Source organism: Salvelinus namaycush, chromosome 11, assembly GCF_016432855.1.
Source record: "Salvelinus namaycush isolate Seneca chromosome 11, SaNama_1.0, whole genome shotgun sequence".
Taxonomy (NCBI): domain Eukaryota; kingdom Metazoa; phylum Chordata; class Actinopteri; order Salmoniformes; family Salmonidae; genus Salvelinus; species Salvelinus namaycush.
Window position 1 is genome coordinate 43285834 of NC_052317.1, and position 19718 is coordinate 43305551.

Sequence of the window (19718 nt, forward strand, 5' to 3'; positions counted from 1 at the left end):
ATCACTATACAACCACCCCTATAATCACTATACAACCACCCCTATAATCACTATACAACCACCCCTATAATCACTATACAACCACCCCTATAATCACTATACAACCACCTCTATAATCACTATACAACCACCCCTATAATCACTATACAACCACCTCTATAATCACTATACAACCACCCCTATAATCACTATACAACCACCCCTATAATCACTATACAACCACCCCTATAATCACTATACAACCACCCCTATAATCACTATACAACCACCCCTATAATCACTTTACAACCACCCCTATAATCACTATACAACCCTATAATCACTATACAACCACCCCTATAATCACTATACAACCACCCCTATAATCACTATACAACCACCCCTATAATCACTATACAACCACCCCTATAATCACTATACAACCACCCCTATAATCACTATACAACCACCCCTATAATCACTATACAACCACCCCTATAATCACTATACAACCACCCCTATAATCACTTTACAACCACCCCTATAATCACTATATAACCACCCCTATAATCGCTATACAACCACCCCTATAATCGCTATACAACCACCCCTATAATCACTATACAACCAACCCTATAATCGCTATACAACCAGCCCTATAATCACTATACAACCACCCCTATAATCACTATACAACCACCCCTATAATTACTATACAACCACCCCTATAATCACTATACAACCCTATAATCACTATACAACCACCCCTATAATCACTATACAACCACCTCTATAATCACTATACAACCACCCCTATAATCACTATACAACCCTATAATTACTATACAACCACCCCTATAATCACTATACAACCACCTCTATAATCACTATACAACCACCCCTATAATCACTATACAACCCTATAATTACTATACAACCACCCTATAATCACTATACAACCACCCCTATAATCACTATACAACCACCCCTATAATCACTATACAACCACCCCTATAATCACTATACAACCACCCCTATAATCACTATACAACCACCCCTATAATCACTATACAACCACCTCTATAATAACTATACAACCACCCCTATAATCACTATACAACCACCCCTATAATCACTATACAACCACCCCTATAATCACTATACAACCACCCCTATAATCACTATACAACCACCCCTATAATCACTATACAACCACCCCTATAATCACTATACAACCACCTCTATAATCACTATACAACCACCCCTATAATCACTATACAACCACCTCTATAATCACTATACAACCACCCCTATAATCACTATACAACCACCCCTATAATCACTATACAACCACCCCTATAATCACTATACAACCACCCCTATAATCACTATACAACCACCCCTATAATCACTTTACAACCACCCCTATAATCACTATACAACCCTATAATCACTATACAACCACCCCTATAATCACTATACAACCACCCCTATAATCACTATACAACCACCCCTATAATCACTATACAACCACCCCTATAATCACTATACAACCACCCCTATAATCACTATACAACCACCCCTATAATCACTATACAACCACCCCTATAATCACTATACAACCACCCCTATAATCACTATACAACCCCCCCCCCCCCCCTATAATCACTATACAACCACTTCTATAATCATCAAACCATCTCTATACAATCACCATACAATTACTAATCACAGTGTTTCTGTCTCCAGGGAGATCCCGGTCGCTCAGGAAGAGCAGGCCCCCTCGGCCCGGTGGGAGTCTCTGGACCTAAGGTACACAGGAAGTCACTTCCTACATCTAACCCCTGACCCTCAGACTACCTGACCTCTGTGCTCTTCTCTGGTCATTGTGTCAGGGACCCTGATAGAAAAATTATAGGTCATTGTTTAAAGGTTTAGGTCATGGGTTATGGCTAATAGGTCAGGGTTAGAGGTCATGGGTTATAGGTCATGGGTTATAGGTCAGGGTTATAGGTCATGGGTTAGAGGTCAGGGTTATAGGTCATGGGTTAGAGGTCATGGGTTAGAGGTCAGGGTTATAGGTCATGGGTTAGAGGTCAGGGTTATAGGTCATGGGTTAGAGGTCAGGGTTATAGGTCATGGGTTAGAGGTCAGGGTTATAGGTCATGGGTTATGGCTAATAGGTCAGGGTTAGAGGTCATGGGTTATAGGTCATGGGTTATAGGTCATGGGTTATAGGTCATGGGTTAGAGGTCAGGGTTATAGGTCATGGGTTAGAGGTCAGGGTTATAGGTCATGGGTTAGAGGTCAGGGTTATAGGTCATGGGTTAGAGGTCAGGGTTATAGGTCATGGGTTATGGCTAATAGGTCAGGGTTAGAGGTCATGGGTTATAGGTCATGGGTTATAGGTCATGGGTTATAGGTCATGGGTTAGAGGTCAGGGTTATAGGTCATGGGTTATAGGTCATGGGTTATAGGTCATGGGTTAGAGGTCATGGGTTATAGGTCATGGGTTATAGGTCATGGGTTAGAGGTCAGGGTTATAGGTCAGGGTTAGAGGTCATGGGTTATAGGTCATGGGTTATAGGTCATGGGTTAGAGGTCAGGGTATAGGTCATGGGTGAAAGGTCATGGGTTATAGGTCATGGGTTAGAGGTCAGGGTTATAGGTCATGGGTGAAAGGTCAGGGTTATAGGTCATGGGTTATGGCTAATAGGTCAGGGTTAGAGGTCATGGGTTATAGGTCATGGGTTAGAGGTCAGGGTTATAGGTCATGGGTTAGAGGTCAGGGTTATAGGTCATGGATTATGGCTAATAGGTCAGGGTTAGAGGTCATGGGTTATAGGTCATGGGTTATAGGTCATGGGTTAGAGGTCAGGGTTATAGGTCATGGGTTATAGGTCATGGGTTAGAGGTCAGGGTTATAGGTCATGGGTTATAGGTCATGGGTTAGAGGTCATGGGTTAGAGGTCATGGGTTAGAGGTCATGGGTTATAGGTCATGGGTTATAGGTCATGGGTTATAGGTCATGGGTTATAGGTCAGGGTTATAGGTCATGGGTGAAAGGTCATGGGTGAAAGGTCATGGGTTAACGAGTGAATAACCCTGTTGTTGTCTTCCTTCTCCTCAGGGTGAGAGAGGGAGTGCTGGCACACCTGGCTTCCCAGGAAACAAAGGAACACCAGTAAGAATCTCTACACTACACTCTACCTGTCCAATATATATATAACTCTACCTGTCCAATATATATATAACTCTACCTGTCCTATATATATATATATAACTCTACCTGTCCTATATATATATAACTCTACCTGTCCAATATATATATAGCTCTACCTGTCCAATATATATATAACTCTACCTGTCCTATATATATATAACTCTACCTGTCCTATATATATATAACTCTACCTGTCCTATATATATATAACTCTACCTGTCCCATATACTGTATATATACAGTGCCAGTCAAAAGTTTGGACACACCTACTCATTCAAGCGTTTTTCTTTATTTTTACTATTTTCTACATTGTGGAATAATAGTGAAGACATCAAAACTATGAAATTACACATATGGAATCATGTAGTAACCAAAAAACTGTTGAACAAATCAAAGTATATTTAACATTTTAGATTCTTCCAATAGCCACCCTTTGCTTTGATGACAGCTTTGCACTGTCTTGACATTCTTTCAACCAGCTTCACCTGAAATGCTTTTCCAAACAGTCTTGAAGGAGTTCCCACATATGCTGAGCACTTGTTGGCTGCTTTACCTTCACTCTGTGGTCCAACTCATCCCAAACCATCTCAATTGGGTTGAGGTCGGGTGATTTTGGAGGCCAGGTCATCTGATGCAGCACTCCATCACTCTCCTTCTTGGTCAAATAACCCTTACACAGCCTGAAGGTGTGTTGGGTAATTTTCCTGTTGAAAAACAAATGATTGTCCCACTAAGCGTAAACCAGATGGGAGGGCGTATCACTGCAGAATGCTGTGGTAGCCATGCTGGTTAAGTGTGCCTTGAATTCTAAATAAATCACTGACAGTGTCACCAGCAAAGCACCATCACACCTCCTCCTCCATGCTTCACGGTGGGAACCACACGTGGAGATCATCCGTTCACCTACTCTTCGTCTCACAAAGACACGGCGGTTGGAACCAAAAATCTAACATTTGGACTCATCAGACCAAAGGACAGATTTCCACCGGTCTAATGTCCATTACTTGTGTTTTTTGACCCAAGCAAGTCTCTTCTTATTGGTGTCCTTTAGTAGTGGTTTCTTTGCAGCAATGTGACCATGAAGGCCTGATTCACGCAGTCTCCTCTGAACAGTTGATGTTGAGATGTGTCTGTTACTTGAACTCTGTGAAGCATTTATTTAGGCTGCAATTTCTGAGGCTGGTAACTCTAATGAACTTATCCTCTGCAGCAGAGGTAACTCTGTCTTCCTTTCTTTTGTGGTCCTCATGAGAGCCAGTTTCATCATAGAGCTTGATGATTTTTGCAACTGCACTTTCAAAGTTCTTGAAATGTTCCAGATTGACTGACCTTCATGTCTTAAAGTAATGATGGACTGTCATTTCTCTTTGCTTTTTGGAGCTGTTCTTGCCATAATATGGACTTGGTCTTTTACCAAATAGGGCTATCTTCTGTATACCACCCCTACCTTGTCACAACATAACTGATTGGCTCAAAAGCATTAAGAAGGAAAGAAATTCCACAAATGAACTTTTAACAAGGCACACCTGCTCATTCATATGCATTCCAGGTGACTACCTCTTGAAGCTGGTTGAGAGAATGTCAAGCGTGTGCAAAGCTGTCATCAAGGAAAAGGGTGGTTGCTTTGAAGAATCTAAAATATATTTTGATTTGTTTAACACTTCGGTTACTACATGATTCCATATGTGTTATTTAATAGTTTTGATGTCTTCAATATCCTTGAATGAATAGGTGTGTCCAAACTTTTCACTGGTACTGTACATAGAATAAGGCTGTAATGTAACAAAATGTGGAAAAAGTCAAGGGGTCTGAATACTTTCTGAATAAACTGTATATAATAATATATATATATATTTGTGTAACTCGAGTTTTCCCACTGAATAATACACTGTGGCTTACCTGTGTGTGTGTGTGTGTGTGTGTGTGTGTGTGTGTGTGTGTGTGTGTGTGTGTGTGTGTGTGTGTGTGTGTGTGTGTGTGTGTGTGTGTGTGTGTGTGTGTGTGTGTGTGTGGTGTGTCTGTCTTCTAGGGAACCGCTGGAGGCCCGGGACTCAATGGAGAACTGGTGAGAACCTCTGAAGCGCTACATAATGTCAAACACAATGAGATACATTGGAGATTAGCTCTGTGTCTGATGGTACCAGGTAGTAATGAGGCTATATACAGGGGTACCAGGTAGTAATGAGGCTATATACAGGGGGTTCCGGTACCAGGTAGTAATGAGGCTATATACAGGGGGTACCGGTACCAGGTAGTAATGAGGCTATATACAGGGGGTACCGGTACCAGGTAGTAATGAGGCTATATACAGGGGTACCAGGTAGTAATGAGGCTATATACAGGGGTACCAGGTAGTAATGAGGCTATATACAGGGGGTACCAGGTAGTAATGAGGCTATATACAGGGGTACCAGGTAGTAATGAGGCTATATACAGGGGGTACCAGGTAGTAATGAGGCTATATACAGGGTTACCAGGTAGTAATGAGGCTATATACAGGGGTACCAGGTAGTAATGAGGCTATATACAGGGGGTACCAGGTAGTAATGAGGCTATATACAGGGGTACCAGGTAGTAATGAGGCTATATACAGGGGGTACCAGGTAGTAATGAGGCTATATACAGGGTTACCAGGTAGTAATGAGGCTATATACAGGGGTACCAGGTAGTAATGAGGCTATATACAGGGGTACCAGGTAGTAATGAGGCTATATACAGGGGGTACCAGGTAGTAATGATGCTATATACAGGGTTACCAGGTAGTAATGAGGATATATACAGGGTTACCAGGTAGTAATGAGGCTATATACAGGGGGTACCAGGTAGTAATGAGGCTATATACAGGGGTACCAGGTAGTAATGAGGCTATATACAGGGGTACCAGGTAGTAATGAGGCTATATACAGGGGGTACCAGGTAGTAATGATGCTATATACAGGGTTACCAGGTAGTAATGAGGATATATACAGGGTTACCAGGTAGTAATGAGGCTATATACAGGGGGTACCAGGTAGTAATGAGGCTATATACAGGGGTACCAGGTAGTAATGAGGCTCTATACAGGGGTACAAGGTAGTATTGAGGCTATATGCAGGGGTACCAGGTAGTAATGAGGCTATATACAGGGGTACCAGGTAGTAATGAGGCTATATACAGGGGTACCAGGTAGTAATGAGGCTATATACAGGGGTACCAGGTAGTAATGAGGCTATATACAAGGGGTACCAGGTAGTAATGAGGCTATATACAGGGGTACCAGGTAGTAATGAGGCTATATACAGGGGTACCAGGTAGTAATGAGGCTATATACAAGGGGTACCAGGTAGTAATGAGGCTATATACAGGGGTACCAGGTAGTAATGAGGCTATATACAGGGGTACCAGGTAGTAATGAGGCTATATACAGGGGGTACCAGGTAGTAAGGAGACTATATACAGGGGTACCAGGTAGTAATGAGGCTATATACAGGGGTACCAGGTAGTAATGAGGCTATATACAGGGGTACAAGGTAGTAATGATGCTATATACAGGGTTACCAGGTAGTAATGAGGCTATTTACAGGGGTACCAGGTAGTAATGAGGCTATATACAGGGGGTATCAGGTAGTAATGAGGCTATATACAGGGGTACCAGGTAGTAATGAGGCTATATACAGGGGGTATCAGGTAGTAATGAGGCTATATACAGGGGGTACCAGGTAGTAATGATGCTATATACAGGGGGTACCAGGTAGTAATGAGGCTATATACAGGGGGTACAAGGTAGTAATGAGGCTATATACAGGGGGTACCAGGTAGTAATGAGGCTATATACAGGGGGTACCAGGTAGTAATGAGGCTATATACAGGGGGTACAAGGTAGTATTGAGGCTATATACAGGGGGTACAAGGTAGTATTGAGGCTATATACAGGGGGTACAAGGTAGTATTGAGGCTATATACAGGGGGTACCAGGTAGTAATGATGCTATATACAGGGTTACCAGGTAGTAATGAGGCTATATACAGGGGGTACAAGGTAGTATTGAGGCTATATACAGGGGGTACAAGGTAGTAATGAGGCTATATACAGGGGGTACCAGGTAGTAATGAGGCTATATACAGGGGGTACCAGGTAGTAATGAGGCTATATACAGGGGGTACAAGGTAGTATTGAGGCTATATACAGGGGGTACAAGGTAGTATTGAGGCTATATACAGGGGGTACAAGGTAGTATTGAGGCTATATACAGGGGGTACCAGGTAGTAATGATGCTATATACAGGGTTACCAGGTAGTAATGAGGCTATATACAGGGGGTACAAGGTAGTATTGAGGCTATATACAGGGGGTACAAGGTAGTAATGAGGCTATATACAGGGGGTACCAGGTAGTAATGAGGCTATATACAGGGGGTACCAGGTAGTAATGAGGCTATATACAGGGGGTACAAGGTAGTATTGAGGCTATATACAGGGGGTACAAGGTAGTATTGAGGCTATATACAGGGGGTACAAGGTAGTATTGAGGCTATATACAGGGGGTACCAGGTAGTAATGATGCTATATACAGGGTTACCAGGTAGTAATGAGGCTATATACAGGGGGTACAAGGTAGTATTGAGGCTATATACAGGGGGTACCAGGTAGTAATGAGGCTCTATACAGGGGTACAAGGTAGTATTGAGGCTATATACAGGGGCTACCAGGTAGTAATGAGGCTATATACAGGGGGTATCAGGTAGTAATGATGCTATATACAGGGATACCAGGTAGTAATGATGATATATACAGGGGTACCAGGTAGTAATGAGGCTATATACAGGGGTACAAGGTAGTATTGAGGCTATATACAGGGGGTGCCAGGTAGTAATGATGATATATACAGGGGTACCAGGTAGTAATGAGGCTATATACAGGGGGTATCAGGTAGTAATGAGGCTATATACAGGGGGTACCAGGTAGTAATGAGGCTATATACAGGGATACCAGGTAGTAATGAGACTATATACAGGGGGTACCAGGTAGTAATGAGGCTATATACAGGGGTACCAGGTAGTAATGAGGCTATATACAGGGAGTACCACGTAGTAATGAGGCTATATACAGGGGTACCAGGTAGTAATGAGGCTATATACAGGGGGTACCAGGTAGTAATGAGGCTATATACAGGGGTACCAGGTAGTAATGAGGCTCTATACAGGGGTACAAGGTAGTATTGAGGCTATATGCAGGGGTACCAGGTAGTAATGAGGCTATATACAGGGGTACCAGGTAGTAATGAGGCTATATGCAGGGGTACCAGGTAGTAATGAGGCTATATACAGGGGGTACCAGGTAGTAATGAGGCTATATACAGGGGGTACCAGGTAGTAATGAGGCTATATACAGGGGTACCAGGTAGTAATGAGGCTATATACAGGGGGTACCAGGTAGTAATGAGGCTATATACAGGGGGTACAAGGTAGTATTGAGGCTATATACAGGGGGTACAAGGTAGTAATGATGCTATATACAGGGTTACCAGGTAGTAATGAGGATATATACAGGGTTACCAGGTAGTAATGAGGCTATATACAGGGGGTACCAGGTAGTAATGAGGCTATATACAGGGGTACCAGGTAGTAATGAGGCTATATACAGGGGTACCAGGTAGTAATGAGGCTATATACAGGGGGTACCAGGTAGTAATGATGCTATATACAGGGTTACCAGGTAGTAATGAGGATATATACAGGGTTACCAGGTAGTAATGAGGCTATATACAGGGGGTACCAGGTAGTAATGAGGCTATATACAGGGGTACCAGGTAGTAATGAGGCTATATACAGCGGGTACCAGGTAGTAATGAGGCTATATACAGGGGGTACAAGGTAGTATTGAGGCTATATACAGGGGGTACAAGGTAGTAATGATGCTATATACAGGGTTACCAGGTAGTAATGAGGATATATACAGGGTTACCAGGTAGTAATGAGGCTATATACAGGGGGTACCAGGTAGTAATGAGGCTATATACAGGGGTACCAGGTAGTAATGAGGCTATATACAGGGGTACCAGGTAGTAATGAGGCTATATACAGGGGGTACCAGGTAGTAATGATGCTATATACAGGGTTACCAGGTAGTAATGAGGATATATACAGGGTTACCAGGTAGTAATGAGGCTATATACAGGGGGTACCAGGTAGTAATGAGGCTATATACAGGGGTACCAGGTAGTAATGAGGCTCTATACAGGGGTACAAGGTAGTATTGAGGCTATATGCAGGGGTACCAGGTAGTAATGAGGCTATATACAGGGGTACCAGGTAGTAATGAGGCTATATACAGGGGTACCAGGTAGTAATGAGGCTATATACAGGGGTACCAGGTAGTAATGAGGCTATATACAAGGGGTACCAGGTAGTAATGAGGCTATATACAGGGGTACCAGGTAGTAATGAGGCTATATACAGGGGTACCAGGTAGTAATGAGGCTATATACAAGGGGTACCAGGTAGTAATGAGGCTATATACAGGGGTACCAGGTAGTAATGAGGCTATATACAGGGGTACCAGGTAGTAATGAGGCTATATACAGGGGGTACCAGGTAGTAAGGAGACTATATACAGGGGTACCAGGTAGTAATGAGGCTATATACAGGGGTACCAGGTAGTAATGAGGCTATATACAGGGGTACAAGGTAGTAATGATGCTATATACAGGGTTACCAGGTAGTAATGAGGCTATTTACAGGGGTACCAGGTAGTAATGAGGCTATATACAGGGGGTATCAGGTAGTAATGAGGCTATATACAGGGGTACCAGGTAGTAATGAGGCTATATACAGGGGGTATCAGGTAGTAATGAGGCTATATACAGGGGGTACCAGGTAGTAATGATGCTATATACAGGGGGTACCAGGTAGTAATGAGGCTATATACAGGGGGTACCAGGTAGTAATGAGGCTATATACAGGGGGTACCAGGTAGTAATGAGGCTATATACAGGGGGTACCGGTACCAGGTAGTAATGAGGCTATATACAGGGGGTACAAGGTAGTATTGAGGCTATATACAGGGGGTACAAGGTAGTATTGAGGCTATATACAGGGGGTACAAGGTAGTATTGAGGCTATATACAGGGGGTACCAGGTAGTAATGATGCTATATACAGGGTTACCAGGTAGTAATGAGGCTATATACAGGGGGTACAAGGTAGTATTGAGGCTATATACAGGGGGTACAAGGTAGTAATGAGGCTATATACAGGGGGTACCGGTACCAGGTAGTAATGAGGCTATATACAGGGGGTACCAGGTAGTAATGAGGCTATATACAGGGGGTACAAGGTAGTATTGAGGCTATATACAGGGGGTACAAGGTAGTATTGAGGCTATATACAGGGGGTACAAGGTAGTATTGAGGCTATATACAGGGGGTACCAGGTAGTAATGATGCTATATACAGGGTTACCAGGTAGTAATGAGGCTATATACAGGGGGTACAAGGTAGTATTGAGGCTATATACAGGGGGTACAAGGTAGTAATGAGGCTATATACAGGGGGTACCAGGTAGTAATGAGGCTATATACAGGGGGTACCAGGTAGTAATGAGGCTATATACAGGGGGTACAAGGTAGTATTGAGGCTATATACAGGGGGTACAAGGTAGTATTGAGGCTATATACAGGGGGTACAAGGTAGTATTGAGGCTATATACAGGGGGTACCAGGTAGTAATGATGCTATATACAGGGTTACCAGGTAGTAATGAGGCTATATACAGGGGGTACAAGGTAGTATTGAGGCTATATACAGGGGGTACCAGGTAGTAATGAGGCTCTATACAGGGGTACAAGGTAGTATTGAGGCTATATACAGGGGCTACCAGGTAGTAATGAGGCTATATACAGGGGGTATCAGGTAGTAATGATGCTATATACAGGGATACCAGGTAGTAATGATGATATATACAGGGGTACCAGGTAGTAATGAGGCTATATACAGGGGTACAAGGTAGTATTGAGGCTATATACAGGGGGTGCCAGGTAGTAATGATGATATATACAGGGGTACCAGGTAGTAATGAGGCTATATACAGGGGGTATCAGGTAGTAATGAGGCTATATACAGGGGGTACCAGGTAGTAATGAGGCTATATACAGGGATACCAGGTAGTAATGAGACTATATACAGGGGGTACCAGGTAGTAATGAGGCTATATACAGGGGTACCAGGTAGTAATGAGGCTATATACAGGGAGTACCACGTAGTAATGAGGCTATATACAGGGGTACCAGGTAGTAATGAGGCTATATACAGGGGGTACCAGGTAGTAATGAGGCTATATACAGGGGTACCAGGTAGTAATGAGGCTCTATACAGGGGTACAAGGTAGTATTGAGGCTATATGCAGGGGTACCAGGTAGTAATGAGGCTATATACAGGGGGTACCAGGTAGTAATGATGCTATATACAGGGTTACCAGGTAGTAATGAGGCTATATACAGGGGGTACAAGGTAGTATTGAGGCTATATACAGGGGGTACCAGGTAGTAATGAGGCTGTATACAGGGGGTACCAGGTAGTAATGAGGCTATATACAGGGGTACCAGGTAGTAATGAGGCTATATACAGGGGGTACCAGGTAGTAATGAGGCTATATACAGGGGTACCAGGTAGTAATGATGCTATATACAGGGGTACCAGGTAGTAATGATGCTATATACAGGGTTACCAGGTAGTAATGAGGATATATACAGGGTTACCAGGTAGTAATGAGGCTATATACAGGGGGTACCAGGTAGTAATGAGGCTATATACAGGGGTACCAGGTAGTAATGAGGCTCTATACAGGGGTACAAGGTAGTATTGAGGCTATATGCAGGGGTACCAGGTAGTAATGAGGCTATATACAGGGGTACCAGGTAGTAATGAGGCTATATACAGGGGTACCAGGTAGTAATGAGGCTATATACAGGGGTACCAGGTAGTAATGAGGCTATATACAAGGGGTACCAGGTAGTAATGAGGCTATATACAGGGGTACCAGGTAGTAATGAGGCTATATACAGGGGTACCAGGTAGTAATGAGGCTATATACAAGGGGTACCAGGTAGTAATGAGGCTATATACAGGGGTACCAGGTAGTAATGAGGCTATATACAGGGGTACCAGGTAGTAACGAGGCTATATACAGGGGGTACCAGGTAGTAAGGAGACTATATACAGGGGTACCAGGTAGTAATGAGGCTATATACAGGGGTACCAGGTAGTAATGAGGCTATATACAGGGGTACAAGGTAGTAATGATGCTATATACAGGGTTACCAGGTAGTAATGAGGCTATTTACAGGGGTACCAGGTAGTAATGAGGCTATATACAGGGGGTATCAGGTAGTAATGAGGCTATATACAGGGGTACCAGGTAGTAATGAGGCTATATACAGGGGGTATCAGGTAGTAATGAGGCTATATACAGGGGGTACCAGGTAGTAATGATGCTATATACAGGGGGTACCAGGTAGTAATGAGGCTATATACAGGGGGTACAAGGTAGTAATGAGGCTATATACAGGGGGTACCAGGTAGTAATGAGGCTATATACAGGGGGTACCAGGTAGTAATGAGGCTATATACAGGGGGTACAAGGTAGTATTGAGGCTATATACAGGGGGTACAAGGTAGTATTGAGGCTATATACAGGGGGTACAAGGTAGTATTGAGGCTATATACAGGGGGTACCAGGTAGTAATGATGCTATATACAGGGTTACCAGGTAGTAATGAGGCTATATACAGGGGGTACAAGGTAGTATTGAGGCTATATACAGGGGGTACAAGGTAGTAATGAGGCTATATACAGGGGGTACCAGGTAGTAATGAGGCTATATACAGGGGGTACCAGGTAGTAATGAGGCTATATACAGGGGGTACAAGGTAGTATTGAGGCTATATACAGGGGGTACAAGGTAGTTTTGAGGCTATATACAGGGGGTACAAGGTAGTATTGAGGCTATATACAGGGGGTACCAGGTAGTAATGATGCTATATACAGGGTTACCAGGTAGTAATGAGGCTATATACAGGGGGTACAAGGTAGTATTGAGGCTATTTACAGGGGGTACAAGGTAGTAATGAGGCTATATACAGGGGGTACCAGGTAGTAATGAGGCTATATACAGGGGGTACCAGGTAGTAATGAGGCTATATACAGGGGGTACAAGGTAGTATTGAGGCTATATACAGGGTGTACAAGGTAGTATTGAGGCTATATACAGGGGGTACAAGGTAGTATTGAGGCTATATACAGGGGGTACCAGGTAGTAATGATGCTATATACAGGGTTACCAGGTAGTAATGAGGCTATATACAGGGGGTACAAGGTAGTATTGAGGCTATATACAGGGGGTACCAGGTAGTAATGAGGCTCTATACAGGGGTACAAGGTAGTATTGAGGCTATATACAGGGGCTACCAGGTAGTAATGAGGCTATATACAGGGGGTATCAGGTAGTAATGATGCTATATACAGGGATACCAGGTAGTAATGATGATATATACAGGGGTACCAGGTAGTAATGAGGCTATATACAGGGGTACAAGGTAGTATTGAGGCTATATACAGGGGGTACCAAGTAGTAATGATGATATATACAGGGGTACCAGGTAGTAATGAGGCTATATACAGGGGGTATCAGGTAGTAATGAGGCTATATACAGGGGGTACCAGGTAGTAATGAGGCTATATACAGGGATACCAGGTAGTAATGAGACTATATACAGGGGGTACCAGGTAGTAATGAGGCTATATACAGGGGTACCAGGTAGTAATGAGGCTATATACAGGGAGTACCACGTAGTAATGAGGCTATATACAGGGGTACCAGGTAGTAATGAGGCTATATACAGGGGGTACCAGGTAGTAATGAGGCTATATACAGGGGTACCAGGTAGTAATGAGGCTCTATACAGGGGTACAAGGTAGTATTGAGGCTATATGCAGGGGTACCAGGTAGTAATGAGGCTATATACAGGGGTACCAGGTAGTAATGAGGCTATATACAGGGGTACCAGGTAGTAATGAGGCTATATACAGGGGGTACCAGGTAGTAATGAGGCTATATACAGGGGGTACCAGGTAGTAATGAGGCTATATACAGGGGTACCAGGTAGTAATGAGGCTATATACAGGGGGTACCAGGTAGTAATGATGCTATATACAGGGTTACCAGGTAGTAATGAGGCTATATACAGGGGGTACAAGGTAGTATTGAGGCTATATACAGGGGGTACCAGGTAGTAATGAGGCTCTATACAGGGGTACAAGGTAGTATTGAGGCTATATGCAGGGGTACCAGGTAGTAATGAGGCTATATACAGGGGGTACCAGGTAGTAATGAGGCTATATACAGGGGGTACCAGGTAGTAATGAGGCTATATACAGGGGTACCAGGTAGTAATGAGGCTATATACAGGGGGTACCAGGTAGTAATGAGGCTATATACAGGGGTACCAGGTAGTAATGATGCTATATACAGGGGTACCAGGTAGTAATGATGCTATATACAGGGTTACCAGGTAGTAATGAGGCTATATACAGGGGGTACCAGGTAGTAATGAGGCTCTATACAGGGGTACAAGGTAGTATTGAGGCTATATACAGGGGCTACCAGGTAGTAATGAGGCTATATACAGGGGGTACCAGGTAGTAATGAGGCTGTATACAGGAGTACCAGGTAGTAATGAGGCTGTATACAGGGGGTACCAGGTAGTAATGAGGCTGTATACAGGAGTACCAGGTAGTAATGAGGCTGTATACAGGAGTACCAGGTAGTAATGAGGCTGTATACAGGGGTACCAGGTAGTAATGAGGCTGTATACAGGGGGTACCAGGTAGTAATGAGGCTATATACAGGGGGTACCAGGTAGTAATGAGGCTATATACAGGGGGTACCAGGTAGTAATGAGGCTATATACAGGGGTACCAGGTAGTAATGATGCTATATACAGGGGGTACCAGGTAGTAATGATGCTATATACAGGGGGTACCAGGTAGTATTGAGGCTATATACAGGGGTACCAGGTAGTAAGGAGACTATATACAGGGGTACCAGGTAGTAAGGAGACTATATACAGAGGGTACCAGGTAGTAAGGAGACTATATACAGGGGTACCAGGTAGTAATGAGGCTATATACAGGGATAACCAGGTACCAGGCAGACTATGTTTGGAATAATTATTTCTCACACAGAATAGAATTGGTCAACTTTTGAACTACTGGGGATAGTAGATTGACAGGCTAGTGCTTTTGCTGTTCGTTAGGCCTACTCATCTTGTTGGAATTATAATTATAATATTCAGCCCAAGGGCACAACGGCCACTGGCCACAAAAGACATCGATTTTTTAAGGTGCATTATGGCCACACAAAGGGGATGCAGCTGGGAAATTCAAGGCATTATCAAGTGCTTGTCCTTCGGAGCGCTCAGCACTCAGGGAGAATGACACAACGCAGCACTCAGGGAGAAGGACACAACGCAGCACTCAGGGAGAAGGACACAACGCAGCACTCAGGGAGAAGGACACAACGCAGCACTCAGGGAGAAGGACACAACGCAGCACTCAGGGAGAAGGACACAACGCAGCACTCAGGGAGAAGGACACAACGCAGCACTCAGGGAGAAGGACACAACGCAGCACTCAGGGAGAAGGACACAACGCAGCACTCAGGGAGAAGGACACAACGCAGCACTCAGGGAGAAGGACACAACGCAGCACTCAGGGAGAAGGACACAACGCAGCACTCAGGGAGAAGGACACAACGCAGCACTCAGGGAGAAGGACACAACGCAAATTGTGAATGAGAGACTGATGTAGTGTGTACAGCCTGCGCAATAAACAAAGCAGAGCTCATGCCTTTCATGCAACTTTTCTCTGATCATCATTAGAGTCGCATCATGCATCACGCATCACGCATCACGCATCACGCATCACGCATCACGCATCACGCAGCCTTACAATGTAGTAAAAATCAACACATATAGCCCAACGTTTGTAGAACAACTAAAGTTACATTAATAACTCTACATTAAGCATATAGGAGTACCTATTTCTTTGTTAACCGCTCAACACAGAATAGCACCTCAAATCGCTTGGAGAAAATATCCTTTCTATTTTATTCAGCTTTGTTCCATTGTATTCTTCATACTATGAAATAATATAAAATAATGCCATGGAATTCTAAGCAAATCTTGTCTGCTAAATGAACTAGTGTAGCCCCACAGCCATATGCCATAGCCAGATCAGGACCTAACATAAGGATTGACTCAGAGGATGCTATTCTGTTCTTCTGAAATAGACTACATTTTCTTCATATCATGTTTCTTTAGACCTGTCTAAAATAAATCATGGATTTATTGTGATGGTGTATATTAAATTGATTTTTTTTAAATGTAGATGTTCCAAAGGTCTGCATCAGTGGAGATGCTAAATGTGTTTATCTTAATTAACCGTCAATTACTGTGAGACCGACAGTTATTTGGGTACAGGGACTATGGTGGTCTGCTTGAAACATGTAGGTATTACAGACTGGTTGGGGTGTAGTCTAATGTGATGTTGTCTAAGGGCTGTTGTACTGTTGTGTTGTAGGGGAGAAGAGGAGACTTTGGGCCAAAGGGGACCCCGGGAACAGACGGAGTTAAAGGAGACAAGGTATGACACATTCACACACCCTACCTCCTGGTATTCTGTAATGAGGCTGTGTGTTTTAGAGGACAGGTCCTACCTCCTGGTATTCTGTAATGAGGCTGTGTGTTTTAGAGGACAGGTCCTACCTCCTGGTATTCTGTAATGAGGCTGTGTGTTTTAGAGGACACACACCCTACCTCCTGCTATTCTGTAATGAGGCTGTGTGTTTTAGAGGACAGGTCCTACCTCCTGCTATTCTGTAATGAGGCTGTGTGTTTTAGAGGACACACACCCTACCTCCTGCTATTCTGTAATGAGGCTGTGTGTTTTAGAGGACAGGTCCTACCTCCTGGTATTCTGTTATGAGGCTGTGTGTTTTAGAGGACACACACCCTACCTCCTGGTATTCTGTAATGAGGCTGTGTGTTTTAGAGGACACACACCCTACCTCCTGGTATTCTGTAATGAGGCTGTGTGTTTTAGAGGACACACACCCTACCTCCTGGTATTCTGTAATGAGGCTGTGTGTTTTAGAGGACACACACCCTACCTCCTGGTATTCTGTAATGAGGCTGTGTGTTTTAGAGGACACACACCCTACCTCCTGCTATTCTGTAATGAGGCTGTGTGTTTTAGAGGACACACACCCTACCTCCTGCTATTCTGTTATGAGGCTGTGTGTGTGTTTGTGTGTTTCAGGGCGAGGCAGGACCTGAGGGGCTGAGAGGACTACCAGGTGAAGTAGGAAACAAAGGAACCAAGGGAGACAACGGACTCCCGGGGCCACGCGGGCCCCCCGGCACTTCAGGAGCGGCAGGGAAGAACGTAGGTCACAGATTATAGCTTCACCAGTCTGATCACAATGTCTGTGTGGAGGGGGATTCTTGAGTTGTTGGGTTTCTGTGTGTGTGTGTGTGTGTGTGTGTGTGTGTGTGTGTGTGTGTGTGTGTGTGTGTGTGTGTGTGTGTGTGTGTGTGTGTGTGTGTGTGTGTGTGTACACGTTGGTTACATGGTCATGTTACTACGTTATGGTGATAAGGTGGCCATGTACAGTAACCATGGTGATAGCATGATAATATTGCTATGGCAACCACATTCTGTGTAACAGGGTACCCGTGGCGACCCTGGTGATGCTGGACCTAGAGGAGACCCCGGCCTTCCAGGACTAAAGGTGTGTGACTATCATCATTGGGTATTTGAGTGTTTGTCTGGTTAATCTGAACTGCACAGATGAGCGTGATGCAAGATGTTGCACTCTCAACATGTATGTACGTGTGTACGGGTTCACTGTGCTGTAACATGATAGTTGTGGGACCAAAACAGCAGAGAAGTTTAGCTTCACATTTCACGATCTTGTAGTGTTTGTGTAACCCTGGTATTGCTGTTGACTTCATGCATGGCTGACTACTGTTAATGTGACTGTTTTACTGTGTTGTAATTGATTATTTAATCTCTGTGCTGCTTGATTGATTGATTGATATGTGTGCTGATTGATTATCTCTGTGCTGCTGTAGGGTGACATTGGAAGAGCTGGTTTCAGTTACCCAGGACCAAGAGGATCAACGGTAAACACACACACACACACACACACACACACACACACACACACACACACACACACACACACACACACACACACACACACACACACACACACACACACACACACACACACACACACACATTAGCAGAGTAACACCTTCCCTGACACACTGTCTGACCTCTGACCTGTGTGTGTTTGCAGGGAGATCGCGGGGAGAAGGGTGGCCCAGGGCCCAGGGGAGGCAGAGGAGACTGTGGCCCCAAGGGAGGACCAGGGGGAAAGGGAACCTCTGGAGAGGGGGGAGAACCAGGGCCTCAGGGAGAACCTGGATTCAGAGGACCAAGAGGAGTGGGTGGACGAGACGTACGTAGCCACACACACATACAGTACCTGCACACCGTGTGTATGTGTGTTTGAGTTCGTGTTGTAATCTGTGTATGAAAGTATGTCTTTCTCTCTACAGGGAGATCCAGGTCCTGAGGGAGACCCCGGCCTCACAGTAAGAACCTCTATCCCTCTTTGATCATCCCTCTATCCCTCTTTGATCATCCCTCTTTGATCATCCCTCTATCCCTCTTTGATCATCCCTCTATCCATCTTTGATCATCCCTCTTTGATCATCCCTCTAATCCTCTTTGATCATCCCTCTATCCCTCTTTGATCATCCCTTTATCCCTCTTTGATCATCCCTCTTTGATCATCCCTCTAATCCTCTTTGATCATCCCTCTATCCCTCTTTGATCATCCCTCTATCCCTCTTTGATCATCCCTCTAACCCTCTTTGATCATCCCTCTTTGATCATCCCTCTAACCCTCTTTGATCATCCCTCTTTGATCATCCCTCTAACCCTCTTTGATCATCCCTCTATCCCTCTTTGATCATCCCTCCATCCCTCTTTGACCATCCCTCTATCCCTCTTTGATCATCCCTCTATCCCTCTGATCATCCCTCTATCCCTCTTTGATCATCCCTCTAACTCTCTTTGATCATCCCGCTTTGATCATCCCTCTTTGATCATCCCTCTAACCCTCTTTGATCATCCCTCCATCCCTCTTTGATCATCCCTCTTTGATCATCCCTCTATCCCTCTTTGATCATCCCTCTATCCCTCTATGATCATCCCGCTTTGATCATCCCTCTATCCCTCTTTGATCATCCCTCCATCCCTCTTTGATCATCCCTCTTTGATCATCCCTTTTTGATCATCCCTCTAACCCTCTTTGATCACCCCTCTTTGATCATCCCCTCCATCCCTCTTTGATCATCCCTCTAACCCTCTTTGATCCAATCTCTATCCCGCTTTGATCATCCCTCTATCCCTCTTT

General features: G+C 44.2%; 1 protein-coding gene across 1 annotated transcript in view; it reads left to right on the top strand.

Annotated features, from left to right (window-relative positions):
- LOC120056208 (collagen alpha-2(VI) chain-like) overlaps positions 1-19718 on the top strand; it is a 48652-nt gene that overhangs the window by 19364 nt on the left and 9570 nt on the right. The window contains exons 12-20 of the mRNA XM_039004451.1: positions 1729-1791; positions 3110-3163; positions 5232-5267; positions 16811-16873; positions 17549-17674; positions 17958-18020; positions 18364-18414; positions 18594-18755; positions 18856-18891. Of these exons, the coding sequence (XP_038860379.1) occupies positions 1729-1791; positions 3110-3163; positions 5232-5267; positions 16811-16873; positions 17549-17674; positions 17958-18020; positions 18364-18414; positions 18594-18755; positions 18856-18891 (654 nt within the window). The remainder of the gene's footprint in view (positions 1-1728; positions 1792-3109; positions 3164-5231; positions 5268-16810; positions 16874-17548; positions 17675-17957; positions 18021-18363; positions 18415-18593; positions 18756-18855; positions 18892-19718) is intronic.